Source organism: Naegleria lovaniensis (genome assembly GCF_003324165.1).
Source record: "Naegleria lovaniensis strain ATCC 30569 chromosome Unknown tig007, whole genome shotgun sequence".
NCBI classification, from domain to species: domain Eukaryota; phylum Heterolobosea; class Eutetramitea; order Acrasida; family Naegleriidae; genus Naegleria; species Naegleria lovaniensis.
In genome coordinates this window covers 472828-490858 of record NW_025407829.1, presented here as the reverse complement: position 1 = coordinate 490858, position 18031 = coordinate 472828, and the positions used below count along the sequence as shown (strand labels likewise).

The 18031-nt window shown below is 37.3% G+C and overlaps 7 protein-coding genes across 7 annotated transcripts; 4 read left to right on the top strand and 3 right to left on the bottom strand.

The window, feature by feature from the left end:
• Window positions 1–32: 32 nt before the first annotated feature.
• Window positions 33–2585, bottom strand: C9374_014064 (uncharacterized protein; the record flags this gene model as incomplete). Its single annotated transcript, XM_044690010.1, has 1 exon — window positions 33–2585. One exon carries the CDS (start codon window positions 2583–2585, stop codon window positions 33–35), a length of 2553 nt encoding a protein of 850 aa, XP_044553496.1.
• A 621-nt stretch (window positions 2586–3206) lies between these two features.
• On the top strand, window positions 3207–4190 carry C9374_014063 (uncharacterized protein; the record flags this gene model as incomplete). The annotated part of the gene is made up of 1 exon (XM_044690009.1): window positions 3207–4190. One exon carries the CDS (start codon window positions 3207–3209, stop codon window positions 4188–4190), a length of 984 nt encoding a protein of 327 aa, XP_044553495.1.
• A 22-nt stretch (window positions 4191–4212) lies between these two features.
• C9374_014062 (uncharacterized protein) lies at window positions 4213–8954 on the bottom strand (the record flags this gene model as incomplete). The annotated part of the gene is made up of 13 exons (XM_044690008.1): window positions 4213–6475; window positions 6524–6590; window positions 6645–6718; window positions 6772–6811; window positions 6865–6971; window positions 7026–7043; window positions 7094–7111; window positions 7167–7175; window positions 7347–7373; window positions 7455–7526; window positions 7603–7862; window positions 7919–7957; window positions 8937–8954. The coding sequence occupies 13 exons, from the start codon at window positions 8952–8954 to the stop codon at window positions 4213–4215; spliced, it is 3012 nt and encodes a 1003-aa protein (XP_044553494.1).
• An 815-nt stretch (window positions 8955–9769) lies between these two features.
• On the top strand, window positions 9770–11713 carry C9374_014061 (uncharacterized protein; the record flags this gene model as incomplete). The annotated part of the gene is made up of 2 exons (XM_044690007.1): window positions 9770–10859; window positions 10932–11713. 2 exons carry the CDS (start codon window positions 9770–9772, stop codon window positions 11711–11713), a joined length of 1872 nt encoding a protein of 623 aa, XP_044553493.1.
• A 469-nt stretch (window positions 11714–12182) lies between these two features.
• C9374_014060 (uncharacterized protein) lies at window positions 12183–13253 on the bottom strand (the record flags this gene model as incomplete). Its single annotated transcript, XM_044690006.1, has 1 exon — window positions 12183–13253. The coding sequence occupies one exon, from the start codon at window positions 13251–13253 to the stop codon at window positions 12183–12185; it is 1071 nt and encodes a 356-aa protein (XP_044553492.1).
• Window positions 13254–13469: 216 nt separating this feature from the next.
• On the top strand, window positions 13470–14134 carry C9374_014059 (uncharacterized protein; the record flags this gene model as incomplete). The annotated part of the gene is made up of 2 exons (XM_044690005.1): window positions 13470–13845; window positions 13914–14134. The coding sequence occupies 2 exons, from the start codon at window positions 13470–13472 to the stop codon at window positions 14132–14134; spliced, it is 597 nt and encodes a 198-aa protein (XP_044553491.1).
• A 342-nt stretch (window positions 14135–14476) lies between these two features.
• C9374_014058 (uncharacterized protein) lies at window positions 14477–17779 on the top strand (the record flags this gene model as incomplete). The annotated part of the gene is made up of 2 exons (XM_044690004.1): window positions 14477–15328; window positions 15383–17779. The coding sequence occupies 2 exons, from the start codon at window positions 14477–14479 to the stop codon at window positions 17777–17779; spliced, it is 3249 nt and encodes a 1082-aa protein (XP_044553490.1).
• Window positions 17780–18031: the final 252 nt, after the last annotated feature.

The window sequence follows — 18031 nt, the reverse complement described above, 5'->3', positions numbered from 1 at the left end:
GATGAATACAATGTTTATTGAAGGACTTTGCTTCACAATTCCTCAAATTGGGCAATGGTTGCCAGAATATGCTTTCCAAACGGTAGTTTTTTGATCTTTTCTTGATGTGGTCTGATTGCTTCCGTGATCGTTTGTCTTTGTGCAGGATCACATGTTTCAATAATTTTTTGGATGACATAATTCGCAAATTGATCTTTCATCATTGAGAAAAAAGGTGTGTCTGAGAAGTCTTGGGTTTTCAAATCTCCAATTAATTCTGCAACCATGTTATCTCTTTCTTTCTTGTTTGCTTGCTGAAAACATTTTTCAATAACATTTGAGGCAAATTTGTTCGTTGATAACGTTTGAATGTCTCTACTCAAGGCAGAAATTATTTGAGACTTGTACGATGGCTTTCCGTTACTCAAAACGTGTTGAACAACATAATTGCCATAAGGATCAACCACTAAACGGGAAACATTTTCTAAAATCTCTTGCAAAATTGGAGCAGTTTGAGTTTCTGTACAGTGTTCCAAGATACGTTGAATTACACGGCAACCGTAAATATGAATTGCTTGTTCGTAGACCTTTCCTTTAAATCCATCAACTATGAATTGAATCATTTTGTGTGGAACACGTTCAAAACATTTTTGAATTACATGATTTCCATTTTGGTCTTGAACACAACGCATAACATTACCCTTCAATTCATTTACAATCGTCTCTTTGTCTTCATTGTCAATGACGTCCAATGCCTTTTGTATGACTCTGCAACCATAAGTTTGTAGAGTTAAATTGAGAACATTTCCTTGTAGTTCCTTAGCAAGCTTTTTTCTATGTTGAACGCTTCCAAACTCAAAGAATTTTTGAATCACATAATTTCCAAAGACATCCATCATGAGAGATTGAGCGTGGGGCTGAATTTCTTTGAAAATCAACTCCTTTTCATTATTTGAAGCTTTCTCCAACTTTTGTTGAATAAATCTTGACCCATGTTGATCTCTGGAGAATTCAACAACATGATCAACAATGTCAGAAAGCTCGTATTTACGACCAGATCTACCATTCTTAAATTCATCCATTAATGCAGACATTGGTACTTGCTCAGTCGTTGAGGAATGATAGGATGTATTTGCATTGTTTCTTGGTGGCTTTCTTGAAGAATGGTTTTCGTTTCTGTCGCCTCTATGTTTGTTGTTACCACTCGAAGCATTGCTAACTGGTGAGCTCGTATGTGGTGATGATGATAGGTTGCTGTTATTTGATACATGATGTCCACTAGAATGATAGCCACCAGCTGTTGCTGTAGAAGGAATATGACCATTGTTATTACCCGTAGATTTTGTTGAAGTTTGTTGAGGAGGATGGAAATGAGTTTGAGGAGTGCCAGACCATGTACCATTATGATGATATTGAGGATTTACTCCATGAGGAGGAGGTACCATGTGTTGCGCTGTTTGTCTATTATCTACAACTGGAACATTCATATGTGGAGGTTGATTCTGTGGAACCACATAAGATGGAGGAATGAAATATGGAACCCCATTGGGTGGTACGTAATAAGGTGGCATTTGTCGCATGCCTTGGTCGGAATGCACCACCGGTTGTGGTTGTTGAGGTCTAACAAGAATTACATTGTTCCCATAATGAGGATGGTTATAGTACTCCACTGGAGGTTGACCGTTAGGGTACATCATGGGAGGATAGCCAGCATTGTTGGAAGCAGCATCCCAATTCATGTTCATTTGTTGAAATTGTTCATTGAGTTGTTCATCTGATGGTGGATGTGTATCTTCGCCATGTTCTGCTGTCATGACATGATATGGAACACCATACTGCTGTGACTGCATATTTCTGGTTTGGCTTGTATCATATGCCTGCGAAGATGGATGATAACCGCCTCGATGGTCGTTCTTTTTACCATTGCCACCTTTAGTTCCATAACTGTTGTTATGATGATGCTGTTGTTGATGATGGTGAACGCTGGGAGGAACCATATCATGTTGTTGCAAAATGGATGCGACCGTTACAGCATGAGAACCATTGTTGTTGCTATGTTGATGATGATTCGTGGTGGATATAAATGTCTGCGATGGTGATGATTGTTCTTTGGACAAGCTGAAAACAGGTGAGGGCGTTCTTGGAAAATCCTGTTGGATCTGATCGAGAGCTGATGATCTTGCCTTGTATTTCTTTTCATCGCCAACAGCTCCAGGTGAATTCGGAGGGTTAAATTCATTTGCTGTTGTGGTTGCTGGGAGAATGGTGTCCTTTCTCCATGCATTGTTTGCTGTTAGAATAGGTGGAGGGAGTCTCGGATTGAGATTCTTATTTGAGTAATAATAATCGTAGTATTGAGGGTTTGAACGAATATTCAATTCATTGGTATTCGTGTTTGTGGGTGTATTTGATTGCTCGTCGAGACTTTCCTGGGGTGGTGCCGAGCTACTTCTGTATCCGCCATATAACTCAGCTCCACTGGTGATTATAGATGTTATTTTCTTCATAACAGGTGGTCTAGACATTGTACTATGGTTGTTAGATGATAGTGGTGTTGTATTGCTTCCACCCATCGACGATGAAGAGAATGCATTGTTGTTCACCATTTTGTTTTTAAACGAAAACGAGAGAGCTGATGTTGTTGTGGTGAGATGTAGTAATGATGAGATTTCTTCAGAATTTCAACAATGCTATGATGGTTATAAATTTGAGATCTAGAATAATAATATCAATTGTTGATGTGATTTGAAACAAGAATATAGCAGTGCACGATATGTATCGTTCTCTGTACAGGTAAATTAAATTTACAAATGCCGATGATGGTAGAGAAATGAGTCTAGATAAACAAATCTGTACACCACACGTTGAATCCTATACAATACTCTTGTTGTTCCTGATTTATAATATATTCACAATGCTATGATACAATCAAAGTACAATGGATTGTATTCACAGACACAGGGGAACACAGCAACTGTTGTAATTTTTTGTTCTCAACCAGCACTCGATTGGGTGCTGCTCATCGCTTGGTTGTTGGATGACAACGAGCACACCCAGTCTCTATGTTTATGTAATGGTTTGAAAAAGGTGCCTTCCCGATCAAGCCTTGGGATTTTCAACATGTTGATTCTTCGAACCTATCAACTTGTTGTACAAAACAGAACTGATGGACTCGTAAATAATCGTCAGACTGTTCATTGATTGATGTAACAGGACAACACAAAAAAATGCTTGTTCATCAACTGGTTCGGGTTGAATTAATTCTTTTTAACAACGACTCCACAAATAATGATGATGGCAACTTTCGAGAATTATATGAACACTTATGCACAAGAATGAGAGGAAGGCGAAAACGAGAATTTTCAATGAATTTTCAGCCACATAAAGTTCTTGAAAGCTCATGTTATTCATGTTCATTTATGGATGTCAATGTTTCAAACAATCACAACGTCATTGTTGTGAGTGATTTTCACAATTCTCAGTTTCAAATAATGGATCGAAAAACTAAAACTCTTAAGGCAATTGTTCCAACAAAAGGAAGGCCTAGAGGGCTATGCATCGAAGAGAATTTCGATGGGAATGAGAATGATGCTATCATTGCAACGTTTTCCAGAACGTACACAGTTGAAAAATTTAATTTATGGCTTGTACTTGATCGATTGCGTGGACAAGATGCGAATTCGAATATACAATGCTCGGTTTGGAGTCAAGAAAACAAACATGGTGCACATGGAATTGCTGTTTCATCAAGAAGATCGACCAGTGAAAAAAATTTAGTTTTCGTTTGTGAGGTGTTTTCTTCTAATATTCTGATCCTCAATAGTTTGGACGGTCAACCGATTACCAAAGTCACAGCACATTGTTGGGGAATTGTACCAATTGATCGAAATAAGTTTATTATTTCTTCACAAAAACAAGAGTTACATGTAATGGAGATAGATCATGAGCTTAAAACGCCAAGATTAACTCCATTGACTCAAGACGGAGTGACTGCGCTTGGAGTTACCTATGATTGTGTTTCAAAGTTAATCTATGCAGTGAGTGGAAAACAAAAAAATACGGTAGTTGTATTTAATTTGCATGGACGACGAGTTCATGAATTTGAATTTGGTCATTTATGTACACGGTGCTTATTCATACATATTGACAATGAAACAGGGGAATTACTTGTACCTGATTTCAAAGGAAGCAAAATCCATGCTTTTAAATAAGATCTTAGAAGCATTGGAACGTTTATAGATATTCCATGAACTGCTTGTTAACCTCTTGGACCGATTGCAAATTTTTGTGAAAAACACCATTAATACTTTCCAACATTCCAGAATGTAATTCCTTTTCCAATTCATGTTGATAACGTCCCATCAACAATCTTTTCATGTACTTGAGGTGGAAAATGAAATGTGAGGCAGTTAATACTTTCATCTTGGATTTGGTTTCCTTCTTGATGGAATCTGCCTTTTCATTGCTTGTGATAATTTTGGTAAGTAAAATGTCTTCGACATCGTCTGCAAATTTCTTAAAGTGACGTTTGTTTTCCTTCATCTTGGAAAATAATAGTCCTTTCCATTTCAATAATTTTCTCAAAGTGGCTAGCATTTGATAAAAGGTTTCACATAATACATCACGATAAGGGTGGGATTGATATTCCTTTGCATGTTTCTCCAAATCTTTCTTGATTACCTCGGTGTACCTGCCCATCACATCTCTGAACAAGATTTCTTCATGAATGTTGCAGAACAGAGTCCAAAGAATTGCAGTTACGTATGAAGAGACACCTCCATGCTCCTCTACGAATTTAACACTTGCTAGCCATTGGGTTGGCTGTTTGATTAACCATAAACGCTTCTCCAAAGGCAACGACAAGAGTACAGTGTTTAACAACTTTCCAAAGTTAGAGGTTACTGCAAATTGATTTTGAGTCAAGTTGTTTTGTGAGTCCTGTGACAGGATGGATTGTGAATTTCCACTTTGAGTGTTCACTGAATAACATCGAGTGGTGGCTGTGACTGACAGCTCCTTATAGTCAGCTGTTCCCAGGGAGGTCTTTGAGAAGAAACCATTCTTCTTTGGAGCAAACTTGATATTGCAAGGCAAGTACAGTTTGGATGGCATTGATTTTTGAAGAACCTTTTCAAAGTAATGATAACATCTCTTTTCAAGACTTTTTTCATCTGGTGATGACAGCATGAACAATTCCCTTAGTTCTTTTTCTGGTACTGGTTTTGGAACACTGTTCGTAAAGAGACGTTGTCTAAAGTTCTCATCTTCAACATTTCCCACAAAGATGATGGCACCCTCTGTTGCTGGAGAGGAAGATGTTGAACTGTTACCATTCTTGCCTGACAAAATCTGAAGGATGTCATCTGGCAGTAGATTGTTTTCATCTCCTTCGTTGTACATGGGATAACAAATTAATTTTCCTTCGTAGCCACCGTTAATCCAACTCACAGCATGTCTCGTGTTTGTTCCTCTAATGACAGAAACTCCACAATATTTCTCATTGTCCCAAATGTTGACACTTAGACCAAGTCCCTCGAAGATCTTCAAATAGCACAAGAATTCATTCCTTACAATATGTCTGTCAGTAATCATTAACACGTCATAAGGATTTTGACCTGGCTGAGTTGGAAAATAGTTTGGAGTCAATCTCACCATACTTTCCATATTTTCAATTCGTTTTCCTCTCAAAAACAAATGCATTGTGAAAGGTACCGTCTCAAAGAATTGAGTTGCATCACTTAGTTCCACTTGGAAATTTCGAGAATAAGTCATTCCAGGTTGAATGATTGGAATTTCTTCTTCTATAGCGTTCATTGAGTTCAATGCGTTTTCATTATGAACCACAAATCTTGGATCAAATGAAATGACAAACTTCAAATGCTGTTTGGATCCTACAGTGCTTCCATATGGCAAAGTTGATATGTTTTTAAAGGTGACAGTAACAGTGCCAACTTCTGTTCTACCCAATTGAGGAGGTTGAATAATCTCTCCTAATTGAATTGGATAAGACACTGGATATTCATTCACTAAACATCCTTCATTAAATGGTGATGTCAATAACGATGCATTAGAAGTAATACTCATCCGTGTTCGATAGGGACCAAACACGCTTGATTCAGGAATGTCTGCAAGTGCTCCATAGAATTGAAATGGAATTTGAAAAGATCCTCCTCTTGGAATGTGCTGATTTAATACAAACACATGATTAGAGGACAGGAACGGATGTTGGTTAGGCAACACAAAATTGGGAAAGCTAATGACAGAGCCTGCTGGTAGTGTCATTCCTCCAGTGTTTTTAACCACCACTCCAGAAACGAATACAGATTCTCCTGGTTCAAAAATACCGTCATCTTCTACTGCACTCAATTGAAATTGTACTACTTTAAGATCGAAAACTGTGTCACCTTCTTCCAAGACACATCTCGTTTGAGGATCCAACACTCGAAATGTGACTGAACCAGGTTGACCCGGTCGTCCATCCTGACCCGATTGACCACTACAAAAAGATTACTTGATGAACAGCAACAACTCTGTAAATACTTACTCTCTTCCAGGATGACCGTCTCTACCTCGTTCACCTGATTGTCCATGACTTCCTGATTGCCCACTACCTTAAAGAATGATGCTCGTTGTCACACAACAAGATTGAATGACACTCTACTTACTTGGATATCTACTTTGGTCATCAATTCTACAACCTGCTGAACCACCACAACCACCACTACCGCCAGAACCACCACTGAAAATTTTGACATGATCCAAACCATTCCTTGTAAGAGTTTGAAAACCTACCTTCCTCCTTGACCTGCAGAACCACCGCTACCAGCATAGCCTTTGAATGAAATTAGTCATGGGATAAATGTAAACCAATCACTCTTCACTTACCTCCCATACCTGCTCTTCCAGCAATACTTTGAGCAAATACAAATTTAAGCAAAGCTGGATTGTAAGTTTCAATAGAAATTCGTCCACCATTTCCTCCATCACCACCACTGTTGTTGTAAATGACATTCATACCACAAAGAGGGCATATCTAGAAAACTTACTCTGCACCATCTCCTCCACTGTTTCAAGAACACACGTTCAAAATTTTAGAGCTCTAAAAAGTACTTACTCTCCTCCATTTCCTCCACTAAGTGAAATAGGTTGAGTCAATACATCAGTACGAAACAACAACAAGTACTTACTCTCCACCACTGTGAAAAATTGGATTTAAACAATCGAAAATGATTATTATGACTGAACACTTACTCTCCACCACTGACAATTAGTTAAGAACCGTTTGTCCTTAGTACTATTAAATATTTGTACTTACTCTCCTCCACTATTAGAAAGAGTGATCCAAAAAACTTTTACATGATACTTACTCTCCTCCAGGACCGCCATCTTCACCACTAATTTAACCACATGTGGGCCATAGGACAAATATTTGATGTATCAAAAGGGATTTGGTGTTTCTGTTGTGAAATACATACCTTCCTCCGTGTCTTCCATTCGATCCACTTCCTCCTGATCCTCCCGAACCACCGCTACCTCCATCTCCTCCTCTGTGTATGATAAAAACAAAACATGACAAGTGTCATCTTTTACAGTCTGCAGACTACCACAACATTTGTTACATACCTTCCTCCTGAACCTCCATTTCCTCCATCCCCTCCATTGGCATAAAAACAAAGAGCTTGAACGGAGCCGTCTTCAATTTGAACTATTTCATTGACTGTTCCTGTGACTTTGACCGAATGATGATCCATTCCTTCGAGCAACACTTTGATATCACTCGCATGAGAAGCATGGGTTCCTCGGGTACCATTTTCTCCATGTGTACCATTTTGGCCGTTCGATCCTGATTTACCATTACTTCCCGAGTAACCATTGGAACCGCTCTAAAAAGTTTGTTTCAAATTCACACATGTGTATATCCAACAAATGTTTTACGTACCGATCCACTTTGTCCGTTAGAACCGCTTTGATGAAACACCTTGTGTGTGAATAAATATTGTCATTATTATTTGACCTCGAACGCTAAAAAATGAAACTCGTTTGTTTTCGATAAAAATTTTTTCATTTCGTTTAAATTCGTTTGAACTCGTTCAAAGTCGTTTATCACCTCATTTATAAGGCCACTTTTATCGAACTCACTCCGTTTTAATTGTACCTTGATGGAAGGAATACCGAATTCATTGTTGTCCACCACTATTTGCTGGACGTGAAAGAGTTTTTCAAACGATTTCATGAGACAACGTTTTGTTTTCTGTTACCAAATTCAACCCAAGACATCGTTGAACAGACTTTGAGCATGCTTTTGTGGTGTTGTATACAATATCCTTTCCAATTGGTTTTGTTGATTTCTTTCTTAATTTTTGTGATCAGACGGATTCGACCGCAGAATTCCATGTTTGTTGTTGAAACGAACGAGTTGAAACGAGGTAAAACAATTGCAACAGTAACTCCAGCGAAAAATGAGTGGCAAACAAACGAATTCAAATGAAAAATTGACTCAGCCATCCTAAAAGACAATGGTTACTCAAAGACAACTTCAACATTATTGGCACCCTGTACGTTTCTAAATAACATAGTAACCTTGTCCAATCTAACTTGGGCACCATAGCGAATTAGAAGTGATATAAAAAAGAGGGTGAACACCACATTGACCGTTTAAACAGTTTATCAATCGTTTCTCTTATCCCTGAACCATTGGATCAATCGCTGCAGACAAGATTAGATGTATATTAAATATACATATGTCTCCGGTGGGATGAAAATAATGTTTAATTCTCGTTGGAACTCGTTCAAAGTCGTTGAAACTCGTTTGCAAAACTCGTTTTTCGTTCGTTTTCGATAAAAAATCTCATTTTTGAGCGTTCGAGGTCAAATAATAATGACAATAACAATGTCACATTGATTACCCACCTAAAACCACTTGACCCTGAAATTCCATTCGCACCTGAACGACTAACTTCCAACGTTTTAGGCATTTTGTTTTGAGAAAATTCTATCTCTGACGGCCAACAAATGTAAAATTTTTATCTTCGTTCAAATCAAAAGGGATGAACTTGCTGACACCGAAGTTCCCTTATTACTGTAAAATCTCGACTGTAAGAAACGTTTGCCCGTAAGCAACCCCAAAAAAAATAGCCAACATCTCTCAATTAACCTCTCAACCGCCAACAGCGCACTAGCAGGTGTTAGGCATTGATTTGCCTCTGATGATCAGAGTATTTAAATAAAGCTTTATTAAATACAATTTCAACAATCAACTTCTTCATCAACTTGTTAGAGAATGTGTTTACGAATGAAAATCCGGGAAACTCTCCTCCTGTGATGATCCAAACCACTCAAAACTTTCGCTAATTAAAAATAGCCGTTATGAAATGGTGGTATGATGTTGAGAAAATTGGCAGGGTGAACATAAGCACTTTTTTTTTGCCAAAACAATCATTTACCCTCGATTGTTGCTTACGGGCGAGATTTTACAGTATTCCAATGACACGGATAAAAAATCTCAGAACAACAAGTCCTCATTTCTTTTAAAAGGAAAGTCTGCAGTAACGACAAAAAAATTTCTTGCTTTGTTCCTCACTGAACGAAATTTGTACTTGACCAGAAGATGCAGAAACGTATCTACTCAAGTGTCAAGTTCTTGAGGAACAATTTTACCTTGGCTCAAGAAATTTAAGGTGCTTGAAATAAGGTAGTTTTTATGGCCAACGTTTTGCGTTGCCCGACAAACTACTTTATTATTCAAAATTTCAATTTTCGAGTGGAATTTTCAATAAAAACAAATAAAAAAATGTCTTCGCAACCCAATCACGACACCCTCGAGTCAGCCGAAAAGATGGTTGATGAAACAGCAGCACCATCCTCTAGAACCGCTACCGGTACTCCTAAGAAAAGAACACCAAGCAACAACAACAAGGTCACTCCTGCCAAACGAGATACACCCATTCGTTCTACGCGAGGTAAACTCCCATCTCATTTGGAGGATTTTCAAGTGGGTGATTTCGATTTGAGAGTTGTTGCTAGCAGTAGCTCATCTACAAGCACTACTCCAAAGAAGAAGAAGGCAGCCTCTAGTAGTTCTACACCAAAGAAAGCAGCAACTCCAAAGAGAAAGAAGGAAGAAATTGAGGAGGAGGAAGAGGCGGAATTATCTGATGATGATGATGGTGCAATGGTCGATGATGACGATGATGATGATTTCGAAGTAAAACCAAAGAAATCCAAGCAACGAAAAACAAACACCACCCCGGGTAGAGCAAAGAAGGCAACAAGTTCAGCATCATCTTCTACTCCATCCAGAAGAGGTAATGGCTCATCAAGCACACCTTCCCGTGCTTCATCGTCATCCACAAATACTCATCACAGACCAACAAACATCTCACTGAATAATTTGCCCAGCGATGATAGTGCTGTGTTGCGTTCGAGAACACCTGGTAATAGATTTTCCGAATTTCAATCCTCTCACATTGATTATGAGGAAGCTCTGAGAAAATTGCTTGCAAAAACCCCAGGTAATGAATTTAAACGAGGTGACGTCGATGCAACTCATTGGGCTATTTCATCGCTTCCTATTACTGAAATGGAGTATTTCGATACCAATACCTTGGTCAACAAGAAGATTACACTTCAACAAATTTTGTCAGGTTGCTATTACGCTGAAGGAAATAGAAGACTAAAGACGAGTGATGAAGTACCTGCAGTACAGATATGTTTCGCATTCGATACCACTGGCTCTCAAATTAATATCATTGAGGATTTAAAGTGGAAACTACAAAGAATGTGTGAACAGTTATTGAACGATATTCCAACCATTCAAATTAGTATCATTGCTTTTGGAGACTATGCGGATTACAACATGTTTTACGTCATGCAAAAATTAGGTACGTGTTAAAATGTTTTTTAAAATTGCCACGGTTGTTCCTTATCCAAAATTAATTGATCTATTTCGACAGATTTCAGCAATGATATCGACCAAATTGTATCATTTGTGCAGAGTTTACGTGGTACTGGAGGACTCGATCCAGCAGAGTGCTATGAAATGGTGTTAAAGGAGGCTCAAACTTTGAGCTGGGTCCCTAAGGATAATCCTTTCACTCAAAGATCTCTTGTTGTAATTGGAGATGATGTACCACATACCACAGAAGAATATTTGAAGATCAATTACAAGGAGGAGGCTACCAAGCTTTTTGACGAATATTTCATCAAAATTCACTCAGTTCAATGTCAGGGAAGAGATTATGCCACTGACTTTTATCAATTCCTAGCAGATGAGACTGGTGGTCGTCGTTTTGAGCTCAAAGACTTTGATAGCATGCAAAGCATGTTTTTGGGATTGTGTTATCGTGAAGCTGGTGAATTCCAAATGGCAAATCCATCCATGCAGCAACACTTGAAATCATCTTCAGCAATAGTTCGTCCAGGTGGTTCTTCATCTCAAGACGGTGATTATGCTGGAGATGCAAGTGATTTGTCAGATGAAGAAATGAAACAAGTTCATGAAGCCATTCACAATCCAAGCGCTTCCAAGGTCACAATTAAGGGCGTAGATTATGACATTTCTTTGAACGATGGAGCTTGTAGATTTGTTCGAATTGGCGAAGGAACATTCATCGAGCAAAATAAGGACAAGGGAACCAAGTATGCAAAGATGGCTATTGAGGGTAAGAAGATCACATGGATAACAAGAAAAGGCCAATGGGGTCTCATCATTGACGATGAAATTAAGATTAGATAGTTGTTGTTTCGTGTGAGTGAGTGCATTCCATGATTGAATAATAAATTATTATTAACTTGTTAAAATATTGAAACAACAAAAATGGATGACAATAAAACACTATTGCCTTCTTCCGAAGAGAATGATATTGTGATTTTCGAAAAAGTGCGAAAAAAAATCGAGTAAAATCGAAAACGACTTGCTCAAATTCGGTCAACCATCATTTTTTGGACGTTTCTTCCCGAAAACGATTTTGCTTGATGTTGACGAGATACGATGTTGATGCTATTCGTGCAAAGTCGAAAAAATCGATTACGATCGACCTGAATCGATTATTGTGATTTTCGAAAAAGTGCGAATAAAAAATCGACGATTTTTTCGCGATTTTTTTCGAGATCGAAATGAGCGACATTGATGCGTTGTCGTTTTGACTTGATGTTGATTAACATCGAAATCCTTCAAAATCGATTTCGATCAAACTCGAAATTTATTAAGTTTTTGTCTCATCATGCCAGATTTCCTTGCAATGATGAACAAACGATTTGATTAACTTGGGTGTAACTTGATCAAACACCTGCTCCATTATCTCTTCGAGAGAGTCAACCGAATGTTCATAGTTTTTCAACTGTGTTTTCATCCATCCGAAAAGCAATTCAATGGGATTGAAGTCAGGAGAGTATGGGCTTTGCCAAAACACACTAATACCTTGGCCATTCATTATTCTATGAACTTCTTTTTCCTTATGAATGGATGCGTTGTCAAGAACTAAAATACAATCTTTTGGGATCAATTTGCTCAATGTTGTCAGAAATATATTAAATCGATCAGCATCAATTGCTTTGTTAGTTGTATCGACAAGTTCCCAGTAAACCAAACCTCCTCTCTCGTTAATGCATGCCAATAATGAAAAACGTTTTCCACTCACTCTGTGCGCACTGTTTTGACAAGTGTTGCCAATTTTGATGTGAGCCCTTGTTCTAATCAAATGGTCATAACAGAAATGCGATTCGTCAATAAAAAACATGATTCTTGTTTTGTAGGTTCGAATAGTTCGCCTGTACACAGTCCTTTGAGATTGTACTCTTGGGCTTTTTCGATATACTGATACTTTTTCACATTTCTTATATGTCCTGAACAAATATTTTGTCGTTATTTTGGAGAGCTGAGATATGGAAATTGAAACATCAAGATAATCTTTAACTATTTGACGTACTTCTGCATAATTAACAGTATTATATTCACTGAATATGATATCAATAAATCTTAACACAGAGAGGTGGGTTGATTTACCTGAATGTGGAGGCCTTCCGAGAGCTTTTTCTTTTTGTATTTCATTGCAATATTTGTAAATCGTTGAAGGTGCGAAAGGTAAAATTTGTTGCAAGACCTTTGGTTTATCTCCATACTTTCCACACACCAATTTAATGAACTCAATTTGTTCTGGGGCTAATTTTTGACCTTGGATATATGGTCTTAGTTTTTGAGATATTTGGACACCTGTTTTTTGTTTGAAAACTCGTCTTTCATCGTTTGTGAATCGATGTTGCGTTGCTTTTACCATGTGGAAATCGATTTTTTCGAGCAAAATTGATAAGAAATTGTTGAGAAAAACAATTCTGCTCGATTATGTTGAATTGTTTAATGTTGTCATATCGAAAATGTTGAATTGAACGACGTTGATTTGCTTTGGAATAAAAAAAACTCAACGGCGTCTTGTTTTTTGTGCGATTGTGTCAACGTCAAAAAACAATAACAACGGTTTTCTCACTGAAAAAAAATGGGCAAAGACAAAACAAAGTGGAACACGTTTGATCGTTTTTGCGAAATACTCGCAACCACATTACCTATTTGTTCAAATGAGCTCTATTCTCATGGAATGACAAATTCAAAAGCAGCAAGCAAAGTTTTCAAGAAGCTCCAATTAGAAACAAAAAAAAATACAAATTTCACATTTCCTACTGCTAAAGGTTCAAGAAAATACAAAGATGGTTTACCAGCAACATGCAACGCCCCAAAAGATGACAAACGTGTGAAAGATTTTTTTGATACTTTCATTCAAGAAAACAAGAAATGGATTGTTAACGAGATTGAAAAAGAGATTTCTGCTCACTCCAACAAAAAACAATCATTGGCTTCACAAATTCAAGGTGACAGTAGTGACAGCGAATCAGAACATTCAGATCGAAAGACATGGAAGAAAATAATTCAAAAGTTATTGCAGATCAATTATTGAAAATTCAGAAAGAAAAGGAGGAGTTACTTGAGAGATTTAAAAAACAAGAAGAAGATATTGCTAAACAAGAGGAACAGTATGTAAAACCTTTGACCAAATTGGTGAATGAAGTTGCAAAATTGATTGAGGTAAAGAAAGAGAAGATTAGACAAAAAGAGGAAGAGGAGAAAAATCAAATAGAAGCAAATTATCAGAGTTTATTTGATTAAAGGTTCTTCATGATCGATTTTTTCAACTCTGACGATCAAGAAAATCGATTCAGGTCGATCATAATTGATTTTTTCGATTTTGGACGAAAAACATCGACGTTGAGAAATGAATCGTGTTGAGGTAATCGATTCAGGTCGATCGTAATCGATTTTTTCGACTTTGCACGAATAGCATCAACATCGTATCTCGTCAACATCAAGCAAAATCGTTTTCGGGAAGAAACGTCCAAAAAATGATGGTTGACCGAATTTGAGCAAGTCGTTTTCGATTTTACTCGATTTTTTTTCGCACTTTTTCGAAAATCACAATAATCAACATCAAGTCAAAACGACAACGCATCAATGTCGCTCATTTCGATCTCGAAAAAAATCGCGAAAAAATCGTCGATTTTTTATTCGCACTTTTTCGAAAATCACAATACACAACCTCAACAGCCAACCTTTGAAGCAGCAGAGCACCTGGAGAGTTTGTGCACTGGTGTTCAAGAGACTATCACCTCTCTTCCATCAGAAGAATCAACATCATCAAATGATTTTACAAACGCAACACCTCTCGCTGAGCATAATCTAGAATCCATGGAAAACACAACAACAGCACCCACAGAATTTTATAATTCTGCAAATATAATTATAGAGGAGTTATCGCCGCAATCCCTACCATCTTCTACTGCGTCGTCATCATCCACCCAAGAAGAAGACATCAAACCAAGTACCCAAGCACGGAACAAACAAGAGGATGTTGATGAACAAATACAAGAAACAAAATTTCATATCAATGAATATAATAACAGGCTTTTGAATCAAATTTTGGAAATGAATTCAATCAGCAATTTGGAGAATGTCGCAAGTCAAGCTATTAATATGAATTCGGATGTCATCCATAGTGGAGACAATTTTACCACGCATCAACAACAAGTTTCTAGTTTACCAAATAGTATGCATGGCTCTTTACCACACTATCATGTCATTCAATGTTTAATTTATTGGGATTACGAAAATATTTCACTCTCTTCAAACATGATTCCTTCATCACAAATAGTCTCTAAATTGGAGGAACAAAAAAGTAACATTACCACAACTAGCTTGTTTTTGACATGCCTATTGACAAGGCTGGAAAAAGAATTAACCAATTATTATGCCACTCAATTTCCAAATTCAAATGTTATCATTAAGGTTAATGCACCATTTATAAAGGTACGTGAAACTGTGAATGACGACGATTTTCCTCTGACATCATAATACAATTAGGTCTATGGAGATATGTACCAAATTCCAAAATATAGAAGAACAGAGTTTTATCAAAATGGATGCCATCTTATTGATGTTCCACATTTAGGCACAACAAGAAAAGAGGTTGTTGATAAGATGATGATTACAGATGTATTAATGGACTTGAATATTTTCAGTAGACCAATTTTTCCTCAGTTCTTTGGCCACAATCATTATTCCATGTCATTCTACAATACTATCCCAAGCTCAGCAATTATTCTATTAACTGGAGATCAAGATTTTTGTAACTTATTGGCTAGGTTGAAATATCAATCGATTCCAAGTGTTGTAGTGATCAAAAAAGACCAAAGTCAACACGGAGGATCCGTATTTGACGAGGATCAATCACTAAATACCTTATTACAAAGCAGTACATTTTGGATCCCATTTGAAGAGATTCTAAATGACTCCATTGCTGGAATGGAGCAAGAAAAACGTAGACTTTTGCAAGGAGGAGGCTTACAAATGCCATCATCCAAGGAGAGTACAACTACGCCTGCGGTAGTGGACATTACTTCGTCTCCTGTGAAACCTTCAAAATCCAAAACTCAAATGACGTTGGATGAATATATTGAATCTGTTGCTCCTCAGACACCTCGAGAGCTCGTTCCAAAAGATATCAAATTAATCAGTTTCATATTATTGAAATATTTAGAACCTTTAGAGCTAGGAAATCTAAGCTCCAAGTTGGTTAATTTAAACATCCAACCCAAGAAATTGAAGAAATTTATTGAGAGCTATGATAGTGGCAAGTTTTTAGAATTAACAAAGGCCAACAACTCTACAAATATCATTCTAGTTGATAGAAAAAAGGTGCTAAAGCTTTTACCCTCCAATGTCAAAGTGTCTACCATGCCTGTAAAGACAACGAGCACTGGAGCCGAAAGCCTCTCATCCATCATTTCGCAGGAAATTCCAAAAGAATCTCGTGTTAAAAAAGAAGTTGTTAGCACTCCAACATTGTTAAATGAGGTTTCATCATTGCAACCCCTTGCAGCTAGCGATGAGGTATCAAAAACGGTAGAAATCGAGTTAAAACCATTGTCAAGAAATTCTGCTCATGAAACAAGCCAAGCTAGTGTAGAAGAGAACAATGAACAAGAGATGATCGATACTGACAAAAATTCTCTTCCTTCTGCATCTTCTCATATGAGCCTTGAAAATTATATGCTACGTTATCTGTCTCCACCAAACAAGCGTGATCTGGACATTAATGACATGCACTTGATATGTTTTTTATTGCTCTTGGAGGATAGTATGGAGTTAGGTGCATTAAGCAATAGATTGTTTACATATAATATCAAGCCAAAAGCTTTGAAAAAGAAGTTAATTGAGTTTAACACTATGGGAGATAAGAATGGAAATCTTGTTGGAATTTTCAAATTGGAACAAAAAGGAAACATGTTGTTGATCTCATTAACAGACAGAGACACTGTATTAAGTTTGATTCCTGAAAATGTTGAATATATTCCTCCCAAATATCCTTCCTTGTCTTCCATGCTCTTGTTTGACGAGCAAAATTATGAAGATTCAACCCAGCCTAATGACTCACATATTAGCGAAGATTTATGGAATGGTTCCTATGAAAACGAAGATGTAAATAGCTCATCCAACCCATTAATATCACCAAATATGCAATCTCTCATTCCCAAGCAACAACAACCATCATGGTTGTTAAACCAAACGAAACCTTCCAATACTTTGTTACAAAAGAAGAGCAATGAATCACCGAGCTCCTCTCCAACCTTACTCTTACTGAGAAGTGGACAAGAATTGCCAATTCCTTCATTCAAGAGAAAAGAAGAAACAGGAAAAAGTGTAAAACCTCCTCCTTCCACCGAAGATCATGATGATACACAAAGTACAACCTCAGACTCGAGCACAGCTAGCAAAAAGAGTATTAGCAATGATTTATTACTTGAACTAGAAAGTAAGGTGAAGGAAATGCCAAATCGAAGAATGAGTTACATGGCCTTGAAAAAGTATTACAAATCTCTTGGATACAACACGAAACATTTACAGCGCAAAATTTCCCAAATATCTCCACATTTAACAGTTGTACAGAGAGGAAATGACATGATGGTCGAATATTCAGATAACAAATCATCTGGACTAGGAGATTCTAAAAAAGAGCCAAAGATTGCAACATTCCACAGTATTTTACTAATCATTGAACAATTGTCCAAAGACTATCCATACGAAGCAGATTTATCTGTCGTTGGTACTTTGATCAAACAATTAGGTTGGAAAATTGAGGGTAATATGAAACTTAAGGATTTTCTCCAAATGAACGACACGTCTCAGATTTTGCAATTTGACAAGTCGAAAAACAATTGGATCGTCAGACTCAAAAAACACCCCTTGAGAAAACAGTAAATTGTTATTGCTTTGAAAGAGATTCTAATGAAACGTTGCAAAATCTTGTCACTTTACTTGTAATCATCAAGTTCATTTTGATAACCATAACATAAAAAGAGACCATGGACTCCATGTCAACAACTCGTTCGGATTTCCTAAATTTTCTCCACAGGTCGCTCCTTAATTTAACATGCCGAATCGAAGTTGATTACAAAAGGAATCATGCTTTTCATCATTCATTAGCTGTCTGTCAGCAGAGTTTTTCACACA